This window comes from Thamnophis elegans, chromosome 3 (assembly GCF_009769535.1).
Source record: "Thamnophis elegans isolate rThaEle1 chromosome 3, rThaEle1.pri, whole genome shotgun sequence".
Classification (NCBI taxonomy): domain Eukaryota; kingdom Metazoa; phylum Chordata; class Lepidosauria; order Squamata; family Colubridae; genus Thamnophis; species Thamnophis elegans.
The window spans coordinates 20,797,814-20,819,459 of record NC_045543.1 but is presented as its reverse complement, the minus strand read 5'-3'; the positions used below and the strand labels follow the sequence as shown (position 1 = coordinate 20,819,459).

The 21,646-nt window shown below is 37.8% G+C and overlaps 1 protein-coding gene across 1 annotated transcript in view; it reads right to left on the bottom strand.

Annotated features, from left to right (window-relative positions):
* Positions 1–21,646, bottom strand: part of PLCB4 (phospholipase C beta 4) — a 181,348-nt gene that overhangs the window by 4,825 nt on the left and 154,877 nt on the right. Inside the window, exons 29-39 of the mRNA XM_032213719.1 lie at positions 18,237–18,441; positions 16,207–16,295; positions 13,844–13,994; positions 13,582–13,631; positions 13,044–13,109; positions 10,735–10,850; positions 8,172–8,247; positions 5,713–5,888; positions 4,933–5,034; positions 3,646–3,703; positions 1,770–1,856 (exon numbers count right to left, since the gene is read on the bottom strand). Coding sequence (XP_032069610.1) covers positions 1,770–1,856; positions 3,646–3,703; positions 4,933–5,034; positions 5,713–5,888; positions 8,172–8,247; positions 10,735–10,850; positions 13,044–13,109; positions 13,582–13,631; positions 13,844–13,994; positions 16,207–16,295; positions 18,237–18,441 — 1,176 coding nt within the window. The remainder of the gene's footprint in view (positions 1–1,769; positions 1,857–3,645; positions 3,704–4,932; positions 5,035–5,712; positions 5,889–8,171; positions 8,248–10,734; positions 10,851–13,043; positions 13,110–13,581; positions 13,632–13,843; positions 13,995–16,206; positions 16,296–18,236; positions 18,442–21,646) is intronic.

The following is a 21,646-nucleotide window of genomic DNA, read 5'->3' as shown; positions in this document are numbered from 1 at the left end:
AGTCACAAGGCAGTTGACATTGAAAAGTTCTAGCCTGTGCACTGAGTACCAAACAAACAATGAGTACCGGGACAAAAATTTCATATCAAACTGTGTTGAGTACTAAATTTGATGAGTTTCAAAATAGTTGAGTACCAAGGTATCACTGTATCATTTTTGAGTCACAGTTAATTTCTGACAGCTACCTGGACACATCTACGCATTTATGAAGTTTTCTAGGCAACAGTTTTGGAAATGATTTTTCATTTCCTTCTTCCTAAAACTGAGAGAGAGTGATTGGCCTAAGGCAGGAGTCCCCAAACCTTGTGGCTTGGTGGCCTGACTGGAGGGGGGGGAGAGAGGGGAACTGGGCCTCATGAGTGGTGGGTCAACGTGCACACACATGCGCGTGCAGCTCGACTTGCACCAGTTGAGCTGCACGTGCCATGTAAGTGCACTGGCTTGCCAGTTGTGTGAGTTGAGCTGCGCGTGCATGTACACTGGCCTGCTCTTCATGCAGCCCAGTTGCAAATAGGCCACAGCCCAATGGTAGGCCATGGCCCACAGGTTGGGGACTGCTGGCCTAAGGCCAACCAGATGTTTTTGTGCCTGAGCTAGGACTAGAATCAGATTTCCCTGCTGCTAGTCCAGCCCCATAACATTATATCAAATGAGCACATGCTCATTCACTTTGCCCCTCCATGTATAGTAGAATATGGCAGAAAATAAGATTATTGCTCAATAAATAACTTGCATGGAACCTAGAGTATTTTCTAAAGATTCTGATTTTAGACAAACCTACAATGTTTTTATGTCCTAACTTAAGAAAGAATGATTTATTCACACCATACTGGATTCAACAAAAGAGGATAAAACTGATCTTTATCTGTCCTTGTTCACTTAGCATGGTTTTCACAATAACTGAACTGAAAAACACCATTTTTTCTATATCAAAAATTACCAGTAACTACATTTAAATTTCCTTATAATATTTTTTTAAAGTAGGCAATCTGCTATGTCCCAGATGTTCTAGACTAAAATTCTGATTATCACTTGCCATTGTCCATATTAACTGGGACTCTGAAATCCATAAAACCTAAAGAGCAGCAGGCTGCTTCTCCTTTGTCTGTCACAGTAGCAATAGTAGAAGCAGCAGTGAAGATGCTTATAGATTGGCTTTGCTTCCACTAAGGGAGTATCAGAGCGAATATTGAAAGAGATTGAAACAACTTCAGTTCTGTCTAAATGTCTGCTTTGCATAAGATTAGTTTCCAGTAATACAGGACATCTCTTTTAGTTTCCCCATTTCAGCAAGCAGCTACTGGGGTCCTTTCATTACCTCTCAAAATGCCATTGGGACACAAAAAGACATCCTAACAGGCACAGTTCAAAGCTTCTCTTTTAGGCTACAGCTAACATAATGCTTTGGAATGAAACTTAAAACATGCCTACTTGAAATTTCTAGACTTGTATTCTTAGTGCTGGTTCGTATATTGGCATGGTCTATAGCAGGGCTGTCAAACGGACCAGATGCTTTACGCGCTAGCCAGGAACCATGCCCGGTTTAGCAAAGGGGAAAAAAGTTCCAATACATCACGTGACGCCGCCATGATGACATGAGTTTGACACCCCTGGTCTATAGATTATAAATGACATACAGGGCACTTGTCAGGCTCAGTCTGATACCCATATGAATGAAATAAGTCATTCTTGCCTCAGATAAATCAATAACCAGATAACAGGTCACAACTCCTAGATTCCCTTTTCTTTTACAGCCAGGTGTTTGTTACCTGCTCATTTTGTTTCTCCAAAATTTCTACATGCTCAAGTTGGACTTTCTTCAACTGATCCATTTCCTTTGATTGCTTCATTGCCAACTGTAAGCAAAACCAGAAAGGGGGAAAATGAAATAACCACATTCTTTTGTGTTACATGGATTTTTCAAAGTGGTTCTCCCCAAAATATTGCTTTCTGAAAGAACTTGCCATATGGAACACAGCAAGGGGACATAATTCAAAACAACAACAACAACAACAAAAGGAAAATAAGGAACTTCCCGTGATCTCCTTCATGTGATGTGAGCATTATACAATTAAATGAAGCTGATATTTAGCTTGAGGAAAAACCTTAAGAGATGATTTTCTCATTTGGATACCCTATGCTTTTAGGTGCTGTATATAAAATCACTATTGTGCTAGATAGAAGATTCTCAATAAACTTTGAGTAAGACACCTACGTAGGGTTAGTATATTAGCATCCATTCAATTCCACAGACCATCTTAATTCTTTGTACTGATAAAATTACCCAAAGGAAAAATCCGATTCTTATAAGGACTTCAATGTCCCTCCAGGACTGTGTTTCTTTGAAAATGACATTATGGCATGGTGCAATGTAGCTGAACTGTCTACCCCACTGGGCTTATGTTGCTTTCTGACAAGGGAAATAAAAGAACTCAGTCATGTTGCTGCATAGGGCAGGGCATGGAACACATAACAAGTAGAAAGTGATTACTTGATCAACCCATTTATTTGTGTCCTCATAATACCCTAAATCAGAAACCAAGCAAACAGATTGAGTTCATGCAATGCGCTAGGTTATTATTTTTCAGCGTAATTAACATTCCAAAAGCTAAACTGGGAGAATAATAAGAAAATGATGTCTGAACATTGGGTTGATGTGGAGTACTATTTTGAGTTTCCATAGTTTTCTTTTCGTATCCATACATTTTTTGGGTAAAAATTAAGCATAATAAACTGATCCCTTGATTAACAAATACAAACAGTGTAACTAGATTCATCGTTTATTTATTGGATAAGGAGTGGTGTTATCTATATAAACTTCTTCCACCTTCTAAAATATTTGTGAAATGAAAAAGAGCAATAGTCAAAGAAACTCTCAAAGTGAATTTAATGTCTCCAGTTTTTAATCTGTAAGAAGTTTGAGTTTCATTAGGAAAATGTTTAGAATATGCCCCAAAACAGGATGCATATGGATGAGATTGCTGGGACTGGATTCAAACCAATTCTGCTAATCCACATGCAATTGTCTACAACAGAGATCATTTATTTCAGCCTTCCTTCTGAGACATTCCTATTCAGGTACTTTCAATTACAGTGTTCTCAGGGAAATCAACAGCATCAAAGGGGTGGGGAGAGGTCTGTTCTGTTCATCTCTAGATACAAATTTAACCACTGTGTTTTTCTGAACATATCCATGAATCAACATTCAAGTTGACTCCTGTATATTTCTTAATTTCACAATGTGAAATTTCTTTAAAATTGCCTAATGAAGAATATAAAATATAGAACACATATATTATATTCAGGGAAATATTTTGTAAATTAGGAAAGTGCTTAGAGAAAGGCAGATACTTGATAAAATGCACATGAATATCCAGCAGAACCAGGGCAGAAAAAATGATCTGCCTTCAGACTTCAGTTAGTCACAGATAACCTTTTCTGTCCTAGTTTGGACCCAAAGCCCCCAAATATTCCTTTTTTCAAGTCACGACTTCTAAAAATGCTGTATGGTATTTATTTCATGAACAGTTCCTATTTCCACTATGCCTTCTGTCTTTCAATCTATACTCAGTTCCATCAGATCTTGGAAAACAGTTCACCAATTTAAAAAAAAGTTTATGATATTTCAGATGATTAACTACTCACCCGTTTTCTTTCTTCCAGAAACTTCTTTGTGTTACTGCTATTCAGCTCCCTCACACGCCTATGAATGATATATTTACTACTGTAGTGTCTAGTTGTATTACACATCAAAATGTCACTGAAAAAATGCTAAGGGCCTACCTCCCCTTCAGTCACAGACCAGTATAAAATATATCAGATTACACTCTTTCCAGAAATAAAAAGTTAAGGTTTAGAATAAGTGACTATTAACAGATAACTAAAACGCTTCCTAACCCTAAGATCTAACAATAATAATTATATCTTTAAGGCCTGTCTAAGATTAGTCCACAACTCTTTATTATTAGCATTTAGCAAGAGCTTTGTATGAACTTGTCCATTATAATAAACCTTTCTGAAATAATAAATCTGGGGATAGAAGTGGAAATTTTGTGCCATGAAGGACTTGAATTGAATTATCAAGGAAGCTTTGGTTAGAACAGAATATGGTCCAAATCACACTATTAAGTGGAATGAGTTGGACAATGGTGCACGGATTTTTAACTCTTAGTAACATATTTCTGAATTAATGTAATTGACTCTTGAAAAGTGGTCAGTTACAAGATATGGAAAAAGAAACAAGAGGGAAGCAAGGAAATGCTAATTTAATTGTCTAAGACTCTTACCATATACAGTATCTGCCTTGACAATCACCTATCATACATATTAACTGAGATCTTGTTTTTCTCAGTTCTAGCCCTTATATATCATCAATCCCACCCAAGATGAAGTGAACACAATACTTAGAAGTATTCCAATATTTGCAAAAGTACCTAAACTTTAGAAATACAGAAAGGCTCTCTCTTCAGGATAAAATAGCCTCTAATTCCTTCAGCCAAATATTTATTGGAATGTTACTAATGGTGAAATTGATTTTTTTTTACTACCGGTTATGTGGGCGTGGCTTGGTGGGCGTGGCAGGGGAAGGATTCTGCAAAATCCCCATTCCCTCCTAACTCCTGGGGGAAGGATATTGCAAAATCTCCATTCCCACCCCACTCTGGGGCCAGCCAGAGGTGGTATTTGCCGGTTCTCTGAACTACTCAAAATTTCCACTACCGGTTCTACAGAACCTGTCAGAATCTGCTGAATTTTACCCCTGAATTTTACTTGAATATAATGGAATTCGCATTACCTTTTTGAGGTGGGTTCCAACTGTATTAAGTAATAATGATTTGGTGGGAAGGCAAGTTGCTCTACTCACATTAAATAAAATAGCCCATGAATCTTCCTGAATAAAACTTATTCTATAACCAACAATGTAATATGTACCTTTCTCTTTCAGCTTTGTTTTTGATAGATTTATCTTGGCTTATGGCTTTACTGTTTTCCATTGAAATTTTTGCTTGGTTGGCACGCATTTCTTTACTTTCTCTAAAAAAAGAAAAAAAATCGTGGTATTTAAATTTCAATTTTACATGTTGTAGACCAGGGGTGTCAAACTGGATTTCTTCGAGGGCTGGATCAGAATTGTAGTTCATGGGCCAGCAAGGGGTGAGGGGAATGGAGGGTACGGATGCCTCCTGTAGCACTTTACCGGCCAAAATGGGGCACGTGGGGCCATGCCTCATTTTCAGCCTACCCGACCTCCAGCAGCACTTTGCCAGCCAAAACAGGCTGTGCGGGGCCTTAACACAGCCCATTTTTGACCAGTAGAGTGCTGCTGGAGGCCAGGGAGGCCTGTTTTGGCCAGGAGAGGCACAGCGGACCGGTCCTTTGATATTTCCGACAGGCCGAATTTAAACACCCCATGGGCCGAATGCAGCTCATGGGCCTTGAGTTTGACACCCCTGTTCCAGATTGAGGAGTATATATCCTTCACTTTGATCTGCCAGTCATCAAGATTATACAATCAACATTAGATTATTCTCAGCACTCAGAGAAATGGCTGCACTTTTAAAACAATGATCGGCTGACATAAGGTTTTTTTTTTAATTAAGTGAGCCTGGATGGTATGGGAAGTGCTTTCGTCTCCTACTTTCCTACATTGGGCTAAATTCAACCATTTCCAAGTGAACAAATAATAGAATAATAGTATACTGTTATACTGACCTGTCCTGGGAAAGCTTCAGTTGTTGCGTCTGCTGTTCATGCACATTAATTAACAGCTTTTTCAGTAGTTCACACTGTTGACTAAGGTGCAGATCACGCATTTCTTGCTCTTCTGCACTGTGAGTGTTGATCATCTCAGACCATTCTTTGGTGTGCTGTGCCACAATTTCCTTCACCTTTGAGGAAGAAAAGTTGGATCAGTCTTTTCTACTTGTGATTTTTAAAGGATAATAATGCAGGAGGCACTTCTAGATCCATGTTTTATGTAGATCCAGAATCTTGGGATTATACTAAACCCCTTGTTCCCTGGGTTAATTGATAGTTAATGCACATTTCCCTCTTTTCCCATATGGTGAGAATCCAGAAACTCTAGTCACTTCTGGCTAATAGACCCCCAATGCCCAGTCAATCCTCGGAAAAATGAGTGACTGCGGCATAAGTGACTGAAAAGTAAAACATTATGTTACAAAGCCAATTAACAATGCCTGAACCATAGAAAATATTTCCCCAAACACTGATTGGCTGTAGCATCAACCCACATCCAGCCAATGAAGAAGGGTTACTGAAATAAGAAAGATAACTCCTAGTAAATGGTTTCAAGGGCTGCTATAAACTCTTCCCCCAGATTCCCTCTCCCCAACACTAGTACTTTGAAGTTGAGATCTTGTCTCCTACCCATACATGGTAAAGGCCTACTTTCCTGTGTCTCATGTCTTGTCTGAGGAAGGTTTTGTCAAATTATAAATGGGCAGCTCTATCCTATGCCCACCAGGCAGATAAAATGGTGCACACCCACTACCTATTGGTTGGATAAGTTGGGTACCAATAGCCTCCACCTCCAGCCTTCTTCTCACCCTCCACTGAAAGTGACAAAAAGAGCAACTGCAGTCCATTATCCAGTTCAATGTAATGGAATATAGTACGGAGATGGATTCCGAGAAGGAAGAGAGGCATTCCAGAGGAGCAAGAGGCAACTCAATTCAGATATTATGTATGAGAGAAAGGGGATGAAGACTGCCCCTCCCTCATAGTTCACAGAGCGTATTGTAAATGGAGATAGTAGAGTGCTTAGAATGCCAAGATTATGTCCATAGGTGTGAAACAATAAAGAACTCAGCTTGGAAGAATCACGATGTGTCATTCTTGGTTTTGGGGCTGATATTAAAAATTATTCCATCCAATATGGCTCTACCATTATCAGACACTTAGGAATCATTTCAACTGTTTCTATAATCCATTTCATAAACCACCCAAACTCACAACAATGAAAATAGGTGAACAGAACTCAGCCCTAGGCAATATGTTCTAAAGCCATTACTGACTCGGCTTGTCTATTATACTCCCATCAACTCTCTCCCAGCATGTCAACAAATCATTTCCCTCTAATGGCAATAGTTGGGACTGAAGCGAAGGCAACAGTCACAGTTCTAATGACAAGGAACAAACAATCATCCACTGGTCTCATAGCTCCTGCCTTCCAGTTTGTGTTTCAGTCTTCACACCACATGGGAAGTCTGACAAACTGAACCCTCCAATGATGTTGCTGGCCCCATTCTGCTTACGAACTTGGAATAGCCTTCTGCCTCAGTTGCCTTTCCTTACTCTGCTTTTTACTTGTTCTTAAATGTGGATCCTTACATGTACTTAAATGTGGATCCTTAACCAGTTTGCTCTGCAATGTACCACCCCATGGGTTTTTCCCCCTTCCCCTTGCTTTTATATTTCTTTTATTTTTTCTTCCAGCAATAACTTCTTTCGATACTTCTGTTGTGCAGAGTTCTTTTTGTTGATTTATCTTTTCTCAATTTCAATAACACTTAACCACTGAATTCTCCCAGATCTTTTCTAAGCAGTTTCTCAAGGCATTCCAACCTAATTTTGTTTCTGTTCTTAATCCTTCTTTTGTGTGCCTCCTCCCCCAAATTAAAATTATATTAGATAAAATTAGGGGAAATGTTAAAGTAGAACCTGCCATGGCGTCCCTTTCAATGGAACATGGAATATTTTAGACCAATATTTTTTCAAACTTGGTAACTTTAAGAACTGTGGACTTCAACTCCTGGAATTCCTCAGCCATCAAGTTTGAAAAACACTGTTTTAGACTGTGATATGTTGAACTCCAAGTTTAAGTAAACAGATCTATGAGCATAAAGAAAATATTTGTTTATAAATTGTGGTCCTTGACCAGCATAGCATGAATCTTTGCTGTCAGATCTAACACTAAGGAATTCCAGCTGTGTGGGCTAAATTGTTTTACTACCAGTTCAATCTTCGATGGGAAAAAAAAATGTATTTTTACTTGCTGTCTTGCCCTCTCCCTTTGTTTTCCAAAGTAGTCCAAAGAACCTGCAGTCTTTCCCCCCCTTTATTTCCTGGAAAACAAAACTTATTTCCGACTTCTAGAAATGACTCTCACTATTTGACAGTCACATACTGAAATGGGCTTCTTTTGCTCTTACCTTTGATTTATGATCAGATGTTAACATTTGAACTTTACTTTCCGTTTCTTTTTTCATCTCAAGACAATTATTTCCTCTATACACAAACAAAACAGAAGTATTTCAAGAAAGCATTTCAAATTAAATTGTTCAAATAAACCTCAGAAGATGAACCAAAACTTGAAAAAAGTTTTTAGAAATGCAACTTGGGTCTGTTGCCATTGCTGGAGATGTTCAAGAACAGACTGGGCAATCTTTTGTCTGTCGCTGGATAAGGACCCTGCCTTGGTCAGGGGATTGGACTAGAAGATCTCCAAGCTCTATGATTCTATTCTAATCACCTATTTATTCCCTGGTGTCATACCCCCATCTGAAATGTGAAACTACTCTTCATTTAGTTAATCTTGATGAAAAAAGAAAGAAAAATTACAATCTGCCCAGAAGAAAAGACGATTTACGTCTTTCTCACTTTTTCCTGTTAGTCCAGATTGTAGAACCGTGTTTCTCAACGAATCTTTAAGCTACTCAGCAGGAAATCTCAAAGGCATTTTTTCCAAAAGGAAACTGGACTTTCCGAACTAAAGAAGCTTCTTGGTGTTTTCAAGGAAAAAAAATATCCAAGAAAGTCTAGTTGCATTTGAGAAAAAAGCATCTTTGGGACAACCATGACTTGGATGATTGAGAATCTCCATAGATACTCAGCAGGGCGTTTCAGAAATGTTAATAAACGTATGTCCACCTTTCCATTCCAATATATTGATACAAGTACCATTTGGGAATTAGCTATAGTTTAGATAAAAATGGGCATTATGTAGATACTGCTGGGCCAGAACTGTTTTTGTCCCTTTCCTGTGGCCATGGGGGAGTGAGAGGGTTGAAACTAAGAAGAATATCTGGAAGGAAACGATCCTATATTTAAATAGGATTTATCGTAACAATCCTAGAATGTCCCTAGCACTGCATACATAAGTAATCCTTGATTTACAATCATTCATTTCACAACTATTTGAAGTTACAATGGCACTGGAAAAAAAAGTAATTTGCAACAGGTCCTCACTCTTTAAATTCTCATGGCATCCCCACCGTCCTACGATCAACATTTAGGCCCTTGGCAACTGGTATATTTAGGATGGCTGTAGCATTCCGTGGCCATGTGATCATCATTTGCAAACTTCCCGCCTGGCATCCAGCAAACAAAATCAGTGGGGGAAACTAGATTTGCTGAGCAACTACACAATTCCTTTAAAAAATCATGATGCAGTGATTTGATTTACAACGGAGCAAAAAAAGGTCGTAAAATCAGGCGAGATTCACTTAGAAACAGCCTTGCTTAAAAACAGAAATGCTGGTCCTAATTGTGGGAGTAAGTTGAGGCTACCTGTACATGTATTAATAAACATCCATATTTATTTTAACACATCAGAGTATTTGAAAATACACATCCTGTTAGCAGTGGCTAATGAAAGCTAAATGAGCAATATATTTTAAAAGTTCTGGAGATCGAAATGTCTGTTTCTTTTATATACAGTATCTATCTTACACACACACACACACACACACACACACACACACTATATGTGTGCATATATATAATTCTTCCCATAAAGAGAACCACAAATGGAGGCAACTGTGTCTTATGCTTTCACTCCGCAATGTGTAGTTGTGGGATCAGCAGCTTTTTCAGATTTATTGTGAGATATTATGTATGGTGAGATATGGCGTAGATGTGACAGCAGTGATAATGATAATGATAGTGATATATGATCCAAATCTTGAGGGGATGTTGAGATGTTGACTATCACACGATCCTCACCTTGTATCTTGCAAAATTCCAAGGGGAAATATTAAAATCACATCTTGATCTTATTGCATTTCAGAAATTTAATTATAAAGCTTCTGACTGCCCACCATAGTTTTCCTCATTTTATTAGCCTAGTGTTTCATTCACCAGAAAGGATCCAGACAAATCATGCTAGTTTTGATGAGAGGAAGCACTCCATTTATAGTGTCTACACAGAAAAGTGTTGATTGCAATAGCAGGCAGATTTTTGTTTTTTGATCAGATGTTGACCTGATCAGATAACCTGGTTAGACTAACGAAGCTGACATGAAAAACACACTATCCATTGACAACCACACTTCATACTGTATTCCATAGGATTTAAATACATCCTCAGAACTATTTGCAGGGTCAACATATATACTGTACATTCAGAACCGAGACACTTGATGAGATATGAGAACAGACATATGAGTAAATGTGGACCAGCTTTTATTATGCCTAACTTGGATCTTTTGTTAGCTTTCATGTGATGAAGATGTAAATACTCCATTGAGGTCAGTGTAATGATTTGTAGATTACTTACTAATAACCTCCAGCCCCCATTTTCCCCCTTAAAAGAATGTGTCATTTTTAAATCTCTTAATCTGAACCGAATACACAAGCCTTCCCTAGGGAGTCTCGCACATAGAACGACATGTCTCAAGTGCAAAGGTACTTTGATCTGTTTCTGGGGGAATAAGAATGGAACTAAATTATTCTTTCCTGCTGTCAAAAAATGTTGCTTTTTAAACAAGGCCATACCCCTTTTTCTTGATCGCCTTCTCAAGGAGTTTCTCATAAGATAGCTTCTCTTTGTCATACTGGGCTACCATTTTGTCAACTTGTGTGCAGTGTAACTTCTGCATGACACTGTGCTCCTGCAATGGAGGGGAAAAAATGGCATATTAGGCTACAGTCTGCATATCAAAGGATTTAGATATTTGTGTTTTAACAGAAGAGGACAGAGAAAGAAAAACAAAATCCCCCAAACCCTCACTATAGCATCTATTAAAAGGTTTCAAAATGGCACAAACATATTTTTATTCCATCAGGCTGCTAAATCAACGAAGTCTCCTGAATGAGACTGATATCTGAAGCAACTCCTTTCCCTAATTGCCATGGCATACCTTCCTTTCCTTCTCTTCCTCTGTCCAGCTAGTTGCACCTTTCAGAACTCATAACTGTTGCTAAGCAACCAAGGCTATTGTGTACAAATAGTAAACGCAAAACAATGTTTTTCTTTTTCCAACTCATAAGTTTTTTTTTATTGCCTGGGAAATGAAATATCATTTCAATAAAACTTCTTTATACCTTCCTTTGACATTTCAGAAATTAAAACTTTGCTGGACAATGGTATCCATATGTCGAACTAGGAACGGGCCAAATTGCCACAGCCAACTCACCATGGGACAACTTGCTGTGGGACAATTTAACAATTCTATTTAATTATGTTAAATAAATAAATATTTTAATTTTTGCCATTCACATTTCATTCTGTCCCTCCTTTTGCATCCTTTCTTTAATGATTCTATTCTTTGATATTAGTGTAACTCTTGTCCCACAGCAAGTTGTCCTGTAGCTAGATGGCCATGGCAAGTTGTCGAATAGTGAGTTGGCCATGGTAAGTTGGCCATGGTGAGTTGGCTGTGGCAAATTGTCATAGAGAAGTATCATATACCCTGTCCAACTGTTTGTTCCATAATCTTCCATAGGATGGCACTGAAAAGGGATACTGAAAAGAACCCAACTAGGTTCAGATTTAAACAAAATGCTGTATTTAAGTTGCAAACAGGATAATATACATGTAGTCCAAGCATTGGACAAAATATATTGCTTTCAATATAGCTTTTAGTACTCCCCAGGCAGCAGGGACAACATAGTGCAGTGTGGCTGAAAAGGCTAAAATGTGAAGGAGCTGAAATGGAGGTGAGCATAGCAGGGTAGGAGAAGTGTGAGGTCCTCACCTAATAGTTCAGTCCTGGCCTAACAACTGCAACACCAGGACTACCAAAAGTTCTATTGCTACATGGTGTGGGCACGTAATGTTTCACCTAATGACTGCTTCATTTAGCAATGAAAATTCTTGTAGCAGTTATGGTCATTAAGCAGAGTATCTGTGCTGCTATGTGGTTGGGCTTTCAAGATGCAAATGCAATAGCCTGGGGAATTTTGTAGGCAGAGAAGTCTATTTATACTAGCCATGAGCAGTGCAAAAATTAATCCACTCCTCCTGTTTATTTGTGGAGTTGTCCTCTAGGAAGTTGTGGCAGCAAACTAGGCTGCTGAAGGTTAGTTAAAGGATGCTTTCATTGTCCACTATAGGGATTTTAACATGTTATTAATTTTTTAAATAGATATGTTTACCCAAATAAATGATAGACAGCTCCCAGAATGGACTGTTAATCCAGCTACTTCTATGTAAAAAAAATAAGGGAAGGCAGGGCAGGTCTCAAGTTCCCAACTGCAAAATCCTTAAAATAGATTGACTATGGAGTTGGAATATGGGATACTAACAGAATCTTCACAATAGGACTTTTTAATGCTGAGTTTGGATCAAAATGGACCCCCACCCCAATTTCATATCTCTAGAAAGCATCCTGAGATTCCTAAGCACATTTTAAAATTTTAATTCTTTTTGAAAAAGGAAGAATAAAATATTTTTATTGTGCTAATGGATGCTGAAGGGAATTACATACATATACTGTCAGTGCTTGTATTCGAAATGAATTCCTGATTCAGAACTTTTGAAATGTTATGCATGCCTTTTGCACTAGGCTACTATTGCTCACTCTCAAGTTATGCAATTACAAATCAAATATTTTTGGTTAAATATCTAATCATCATCACTAGCTTAGCCTGAGGGTCAGAGAAATAGAATTCATGTACTACTTCTTAAATTTCTTCTGGAGAACAGAGTAATGTTCCATAGAATGATGCTATCTATGAAAACAGAAACATATTTAAGAACCAATGGCATACATTATTTTAATATATGGTTTTGCAAAGACCATTGCTCCATTTTAAATTTTAAGTACCCCAGCTCTGAAAAGAGAAAACATAAGATATCCTACCTTGGCATGCCTCTTCTTCAAAGCAGTCAGTTCTTTTTGCTGTTTTTTCAAATGTTTTATATATGCCTGTTCCAAATTTTTTAAAAAAAATGTTTTAAAAACATCTAAACCAGAAAGACTTGAAAACAGCGGTCTTGATTTTAAAACTGACTCTTCACAATGTGTAAAGGCAATTTTTTTTGAAAACATGATTTACTTAAGTCACAATGGCTAGATTTTCAGAAAGTGCTCAATCATATACCTGGGACAGTGAGATGTGCAGTATATAAAATAAAGAAAGAAAGAAACCAAAACCAAGAAACCACACTATGGCTTTGAGTGATGTGCAAATTAAAACCAAAACTCGTTGCAACTTTTAACAGGTTTAAAAATCAAGTTGCCATCTTTGAAGCAAAGTGCACAGATTTGTGCACAAAAATGAAATCTTATTCTTAATTAATTATTTATTAAGGACATTTGGATTTTCAATCGCAAAGGAAAACATCAGAAAATAAGTCACTCTCAAACAAGGGACTGCTTAACTGAAGCATAAATTTACCTTCATCTGTTTTAGGTCTTCTATCTTGATTTGAGGAATAAGATCTATACCTTAAAAATGGAGAGGAAAAACAAGAACATATTTTCAGCATTGTTACTTACTTCAATGTCACTTTACTGAATTATATACACTTGCTGAAAAGATATCCAGATTATTACAAAGGAGGATAAATATTTTCCCTTAACGCATCTAACTACGATCAGGAGAAATATGATACAGAGAGTATCTGAATACAGTAGTCATCTTCTAGATGTTTGCTTACCTTTCTTAATTTCAGTACCAGGTCCTGTACTGGAAATGGGATTTGATCTGACTTCAGAGCTAGTTTGAGGAGTAACATTTGCTTTAGCGTTATTAATTTTCCCCTTCTTATCGTTCTTCGATGTGTCATTTGGAACATCAGCTATGTCACTCTGTAAGAAATAAGGCCTTTTAAAAAGGATACCATGGACAAATCTGGAAGGGCCAATATGAAAAATTGAAACAATCAAAGAAACTGAGATCTAAATCAAGTATCGAAGGGCAGGATGCAAGAAGTCCCAATGTCAATGACTGTCATTGAAACATCTTGGCAAGCATCATAATAACCAGGCCATCTTATTCCCTTTTCACCATTAGTGCTGTACAAGGACAGTTAGGCAATGTTACCTTATGTGCTTCCCTCTGGTTTCATCCAACTGTCTACATCAGGGGTGTCAAACTCACAGCCCATGGGCCGGATGCATCACATGCTGGCCATGCCACCCCCAGTTTAGCAAAGGGGGGAAAAGCTGCGTGACAACATGTCATTGCGAGTTTTACACTCCTGATCTACATCTTCTCCTCACCAGACATAAAACCCAAATGCACAACTGGGAAAGGTAGAACAGCAATTAGAATCAAAAGAGACTAATTAGAGGAACCGCTGGGCAAAATCTCTTACCAAGTGGTAGTGTATGTGTGTCTGTTTCTAAAGTTTGTGGTGTATTATTGTATAATTTAATAGGATTCTCAAGAGCTTGAAAGGGGTGCTCATGTACTTAAAATTAGCAGTGCCAATGTAGGAAGCCCCCCTATCTGTCTTAAATGAATGTTGGAAAACCAAAAGATTGTGCATGACCACTAATTAAGTATAATTGGAGTGTGTGTCTGTGTCTGTCTGTCTGTCTGTCTGTCTCTGTGTATGAGTGTGTGTGTGTGTGTGTGTGTGTGTGTGTGTGTGTGTGTGTGTGTAGAGGGAATGGAAACCTGAAAAAGACCAGCCAGCAGTAACAGAACCATTGCATACTAAAAAAAAATGTGACAATTTTCCTTGTTCACATTTATTATTAGCATGCTCTCCATTTCAATTCAAAAGCTTATGGACTTAGTATTCAAAGAGTCTGAAATGACTCATATTGCTTAGCACAGAGATAGGCATCTTTTTAGTGGCTTAACTACTCCTAAGTTAACATTTTGGCAGCCATGGTCATGATAGCAATGCAGTGAACTCAGTTTTGGCGAAGAGTTGAATATAGTGCTATTAGTGTGTTAAGCCTCTTAGTGGCTTAACACGTTTGCTATGTTTAATTTCTCCTTGGAAAAACATATTGAAATTTGCTGCCAATTTTGATGATATAATTTTGTGAGAGGCTTTGGGGTCATAGGGTTTTTTTTCCAGATTGCTTACAGGCAACACTACAGATGTTTTCTAGTCCCTGGATTACAAACTTACCATTTCATCTTAAGAGGCAAAATCTTATTTATTTATTTATGCTTCCTGATTTCAACTGAATCGGGTTGTGTGTACTGTCGAGTAACAGTACAAAAGCAAAACAATAAATATATATGTAAAACAAAAAGCATAAAACAATAATGATATATCTGATCATCAACAATAAAGTATCAGGTACCCAACAAGGGCTCCAATACCCTAAACGACTGTAGAAGAAGAGATCAGAAATTATTTGGTAGCATTTTTGAAAACTATTTTCATTTTAAGGCATGAGCTTTTGCAGCAGCAGCTCCCTTCATCAAAGTGGTGCCACTGAAATAGGATTAAATTGCATAGGGATGGAGAGGAGCAGCGAGAGGAGTAGCGAAGACATGATAATAATGCAGATGAAAGTTCTATGGGGGACAGATCACAAGCGCCTTATCAGTTCACACTTGTAATGTGTAAGAACAAACTGGGTTTGTTCTGAACGTCTGAAAGCCTGAATTCTATGAAGGTGAACTGTCTCACCTATGATTGGGGGGGGGGGGAGTAGTTCCCAAATTGCTACATTGAGATATGTCCTGGAAAGCTAAAGTACTCTGCTATAACCATTTCCTTGTTCTTAGTTCTGATATTAAATTTGCACTTCTTAGTTCCTTTATGCAAAGTCTCTCCTTTCCATGTAAGAATCCAGAGTGGTATTGCTGGGACACAATGGCATAAAGTAGAGGAGAGGAAGAGCACCAGAATTTTGCCTCCAGCCATCTCCTTTGAAACTTACCTTCTACACTCCTGATAATATAAATAATGTTTAATTTTAGCCATGGTGAAGCAACAGAAAAGTCAGCCAATGTTGTCTGTCATTCTAATCTTTTAAATATTCTGCTAAAAGAGGCTCCTGGAAAAAAAAATGCAAATCAATTCCCTATCCAAGGTTAATTACTGCTTACCGTTTCAATTCCCATAGCTCTCATCTGGTCTGCTCTTTTCTCCATGACAGATAAAAATTTCTTTGGATCTGACAAGGCATCCACAATATCTAAAAAGGAATTTAAATAAGTAGTCAAGCTATTTTCAACTTCAGATCCCTTTAAAGCCCATCACATAATTCCTACCAACCGCTCTGCTTAATTTTATCATGCATTACTGTCTCCCTAATTGTGAGAAGTGATAAAATGGAAAGTCTTCATAAATCTAAGAGATGCAACAGGTTCCATCAGTTTAAGAGAAATAGTATGAAAAAAGTAACATGCATGAATACACACAGCACTTTTTATGCTAGGGGAGCAAGATACGTATATGTGTGTGTGTGAATGTGAGTGTGCATGTGAGAGTGCATACATGTACAACTGCCCCAAATCTTGCTTTCTTCATGTGTGGAAAGGCCAAACATTGCCTTTGCATGATAAAGACATGCTTCTCCCCACATCACCCTATTTATCAGGGAAGTATGTACTTTGCTGGACCTCTTGCTGACATTTCATATCTAGTGGCTTTGTAAATTGGTCTTGTTTAAAAAATAATAATAGTCACAAAAACTTCACACAAAACCTCTTATTACCAATGCGTGCACCATCTTGCAGTAATTCCAGAAATATGCCTAATATTCTGCACACTATTCAAATCTTATTTCAATACACACAATCGCATCATAGATAGAAGTAAAACAAAACTACTTGAATTTTATTGGGGGCAGAAGAGGCTCTGTTCTGATTAATACCATCCCATTGTGTTGTTGTCCAATCAAAATATCTGATACACATCCCGACATCCTCCCCCCTCCCTTTCACTTTGCTTGCTAAAATAGCTACCTTGAAGAATCAAGCATTGGGCAGTTGGGGCAGAGTTTTTTCCTCATTAAGTTCAGCATTATTAAGAGACAAGGTCAAATGAGTGTTTTCAAACAGCCTTGGTGGCTATTATACCAAGCTATCCTGGATCTTTGGACTTGGAGAAAGAATGAGATAAAAAAATGTTTGAGGGTCAGAGAAATGGGCAGACCATTCATTTTCATTTTTCCAAAGGGATGAAAAATTCCCCAACAATTTCTCAAGGACAAGATTTCCCTATATTGGTGACATTCATACCATTACTTTAAAAAAAAGTCAGGATATGTCTTTCCTTGGTTTAATGAAATATGGGAAGCCCTGAAGATCACAAAACAGTATCTTATCAGTTGTCTTAATGCCATCTGATACTACTACTACTACTACTACTACTACTACTACTACTACTACTACTGCTGCTACTACTACTACTACTACTACTCTTTCCAATTGCATATCAAATTGGGACTTTCAAAGGTATGCATTCCTTAGCTTAGGAGCATCAATCAATCAATCAATCAATCAGTATGGCCACCCATCTCAAACAAATAGCAAACAAGGCAAATTCCGTTTCCCACATGCTACAAAACTTCTGTAAATGGGAAGCAGGCCTCTTACAAAAGACACTTTCAGAGACCCTACCTTTCATTTCCAGCTCTAATCTGCTAAAAGGCTTAATCTGCACTCATTTCAATGGGACTGGGGGGGAAAACGTGTGATAAAATTCCCAGGTTCATTGCAAAAATTTTCCATTATTTTCAGCACAAGCCTAAGAAAATTCAAGACTCTCAATGGTTAGGCAACTACAGTTATAGGGGCAAGGGCTACAGTAGCTGCAGGAAAGATATAAAGCAGATGGAACTACATTGTATGTTAGGCTGAGCTAAGATACTCTGCTGGAAAGTTGGGGAGGAAGACTGTGTGCGTATGGATTTTTAAAACATGTTAAGCTTATTTTTATACTTGCATAAAGTTATTCTGTGAGCTTCCCACCTCAATAGGTGATTACATGCATTATCCATTTTTGTCAGCCTGGCTGAAAGGCATAGAGTGGGCTGAGGATTGATAGGGCCTAGTTTCTGAATTGTGCTGTAATGTCCATAATCCTTCCCAATTAATTCGCTCCAAATAAAATATATGACTGAAGCATTTACCTCCAAAACCATCAGGCACATAAGTTTTAAGTACAATGTTGCAGAAAACTGTTGGCAGAGACAATGGCTTGTTGCCTTCATTTCGAAGGGAAATGTGTCGATAGCCTGCCTGAAGCCCATCCAGTGGCAATATCCTTTGACCAATCAACTTATTGTTGTCATCATAAACTGCTATCCTCAAGACTGCAAGATCTGGTAGAATCACCTAAGAAACCCCAGAATAAAGGTGTTATTCAGGCTCATTAGACAGCACATTCCCGCCTTGTAATCGTTGAAGAAATCCAGCAACCCCATCTGGAACCAGGTTCTAACAGTTTGCCCCAAAGGGATGTTTGATTACATATTTACAATATTATTAGGCTTTCTTGAACGACGTCTTGGGTGGCACTATGTGTTAATGTTACACAGAATACATTAGTAGTGGTTATTGATTTATGTCTCTAAAAATAGCCAATCAACATTATTTAATTCTGTTACTTTGCTTTTCTTTCTAAAAATGAAAATTCCAGAAATTTGGAAGAATAAAAACGATTAGAATCGTGATTAGAATAAATGAATCTTCCAAGGATGGAGGTTATGTTAGCCTAATGAGTACTCAATACTATTTTGGTAGCATATGGTTGCTTTCTCCAAAGAGGTTCCCATTCCAAAATATCTACATTTTTATTAGCTATGCAATTCATCTGTGTCATGCACAGAAATATAATCTTTGATGAACAAAAACAATTTTTTCTTATCACCTTAGCAGGCAAACCAAGTCTGAAGGATTCTCACGCAGGAAAGAGATAATGTTCCCATAGAAGAGAACATGTATAATTCAAGGTTGAACTGTGGAGTCCTTGGTGCTCTCTGAACTTGGTTGTTCGCTTGCAGACATTTTATTATCCAACTAAGTAATATCATCAGCACTAGGGGTGTGTGGGGTTTGCTCCTTGTTTATATAGTAGCAGGAGGAAACACAAAGACCAGAATACATTCTGTACCAGCCAATATGCAGATAAGCCGGAAATAATACCTGGCAGGGAGCCGCTGTGGCATAGTGATGAGAATGCAGTACTGCAGGCTATTTCTCTGACTACCGTTTGCCTGCAATCTGGCAGTTCAAATCTCACCAGGCTCAAGATTGACTCAGCCTTCCATCCTTCTGAGGTTGGTAAAACGAGGACCCAGATTGTTGGGGGCAGTATGCTAACTCTGTAAACCGTTTAGAGAAGACTGTACTGTGAAGCGGTATATATAGTAAATCTAAGTGCTATTGCTATTGCTAAATGATCAAACAGAAATACCTTAACCAAGGAACTGCCAGGAAACCACACCTCTACTAACAATGGCAGGGCAAGCTACTGCACGTGAACAGGGAGCAAATTACACACTCAGTAGCACTGATGAAATTATCTAATAAAAAGTCTGCAAGCAAACACTCAAGCTCAGGGATTTCCAAAGTCCCTATGAGGGATAACGTTTCTAACTATCAAATATTGCCCACATGAAGATTTGGACTTTATTTATAAAATTGAGCCACCCACTCTCAGGGAGACTCAGGCTTACCATGCGATTGGCAGAAAAACAAGGTTTAAAACTCCTCATAGTACTATACTAAAGGCTAGTGTTTTTTAATCAGGATGGAATTAAAATCCTACTTTCCTCACCAAATGTTTACATTCAACATTCTAAACTCTCTAATAAAAAAAATAGATTAAGATAAATATAAAGGTAAGTGATCCCCAAATTTTGTTTCCAAATACAGGGAAAACGTTAGGAGGAATTTCCTTTTAAATAGCCCTCTACCACCACATTGTGTGACTTCACCTAAACTAATAGCAAAAAGTGTTCATCTGTATGTGATTTTATAAAAGGTAGCGTGCAGTTTCACAGCATTTATCCAAGTTGCACCAATGCTGATTGTAAATGGATATAGGTCTTTTCTATTTCTCAAATTGCAGAGGACAATGCAAACAAGTTAATATTTTTTTGTCCCGTGGATTCTACTAACAGAACCATTGCTTTCTTACAGAACAAATTATGGGAATTTTTTTTAAAAAAGACCATTGCTTAATGCATTATAACACCAGGATTCCATTGATGGAATACAGGAACATCATTTTTTTCCTAGCTAATGCAAATAATTAGTTCTGGCATTGTATCATAGCCTGGGTCCCTTCAGGCATCATTCCATAGCAAGAATGAGACATCTCAAAATACTTTGTTTAATTAGAGCAAATGCAAAATTGTCTAAATAAGGAAAAATTGGCAACAGCTTTTGCCAAGACTGTATGGGATAATAATCTCAAGTTGCCAGTAAAATATCTTAAAGGATTAAAAAGATTTCTAAAGTTACGTATATTAAATGCTATATTAAAATATTTTGTATCATAAGGCTCTTTAACACATTTTGCCTTAGAAGCTGCTATTTTCCATACTTTTAAGTTATTCACCTTTTATTTTTTGATATATACATTTCCAAAATATAAGCAATCCCTTCTTCTGGCTGCCTGTTAAAGGAAAGATTCAATTTAGGTAGCCTTGTCTAGTTTTTGAGTTCTGCAATTAACAAAGGGCCCCAGAGGATTAGGCTATTATTTGGCAATTAATAGGAAATATACCAACTAGCATGCATAGTTAATATAGCTCAAGACTGACCCAACATAAATACTAAAATATCATATCACAATTGAGAGCTCACAGAAGAATAACGACACAGAATATGTATTACAACAGCAGCTTTATTTTTGTAAAAAAACAGGTAGACAGTAAAACACAATTCACACATTACAGGTAGTCCTGGACATATTATCACAATTGAGCCCAAAATCTATGTTGCTAAGTGAGTCAGTTGTTAAGGGAATGTTGTCCCATTTTACAACCTTTCTTGCCACAGTTAAGTGAATCACTGCAGCTGTTAAGTTAATAACACAACTGATCAGTGAGTTTGACTTCCCCATTGACTTTGCTTGTCAGAAAGTCACAAGTGGTGGATCACATGACCCCAGGACTCTGCAATTGTCATAAATATGAACCAGTTGCCAAGCGGCGGAATTTTGATCATGTGACCACGGGGATGCAGCAACAGTTGTAACTGTGAAAAACGGCCGTAAGTCACCCTTTTCAGTGATGTTGTAACTTAGAACAGTCACTAAATGAATCCAGGACTACCTGCACCTGTTAAGTTTTTGCATGAGATTCATGCTAAGTAATTAACAATCAATCCTAACTTGACCATATTACACAATTCTCCTAGTATGCAGGCCTTGGGCTGTGCAATTTTTCTGATGTATTTCAAATGTTATTAGGTTATGTATTGGTTGCATAAAATCTGGGTCATGCTACTATGATGATTTATATTTGGCCCCCAACCATAACTAAAATAGGCATGATACTAGCCAGAAAAGTACATCACGAAGGGGGGGGGG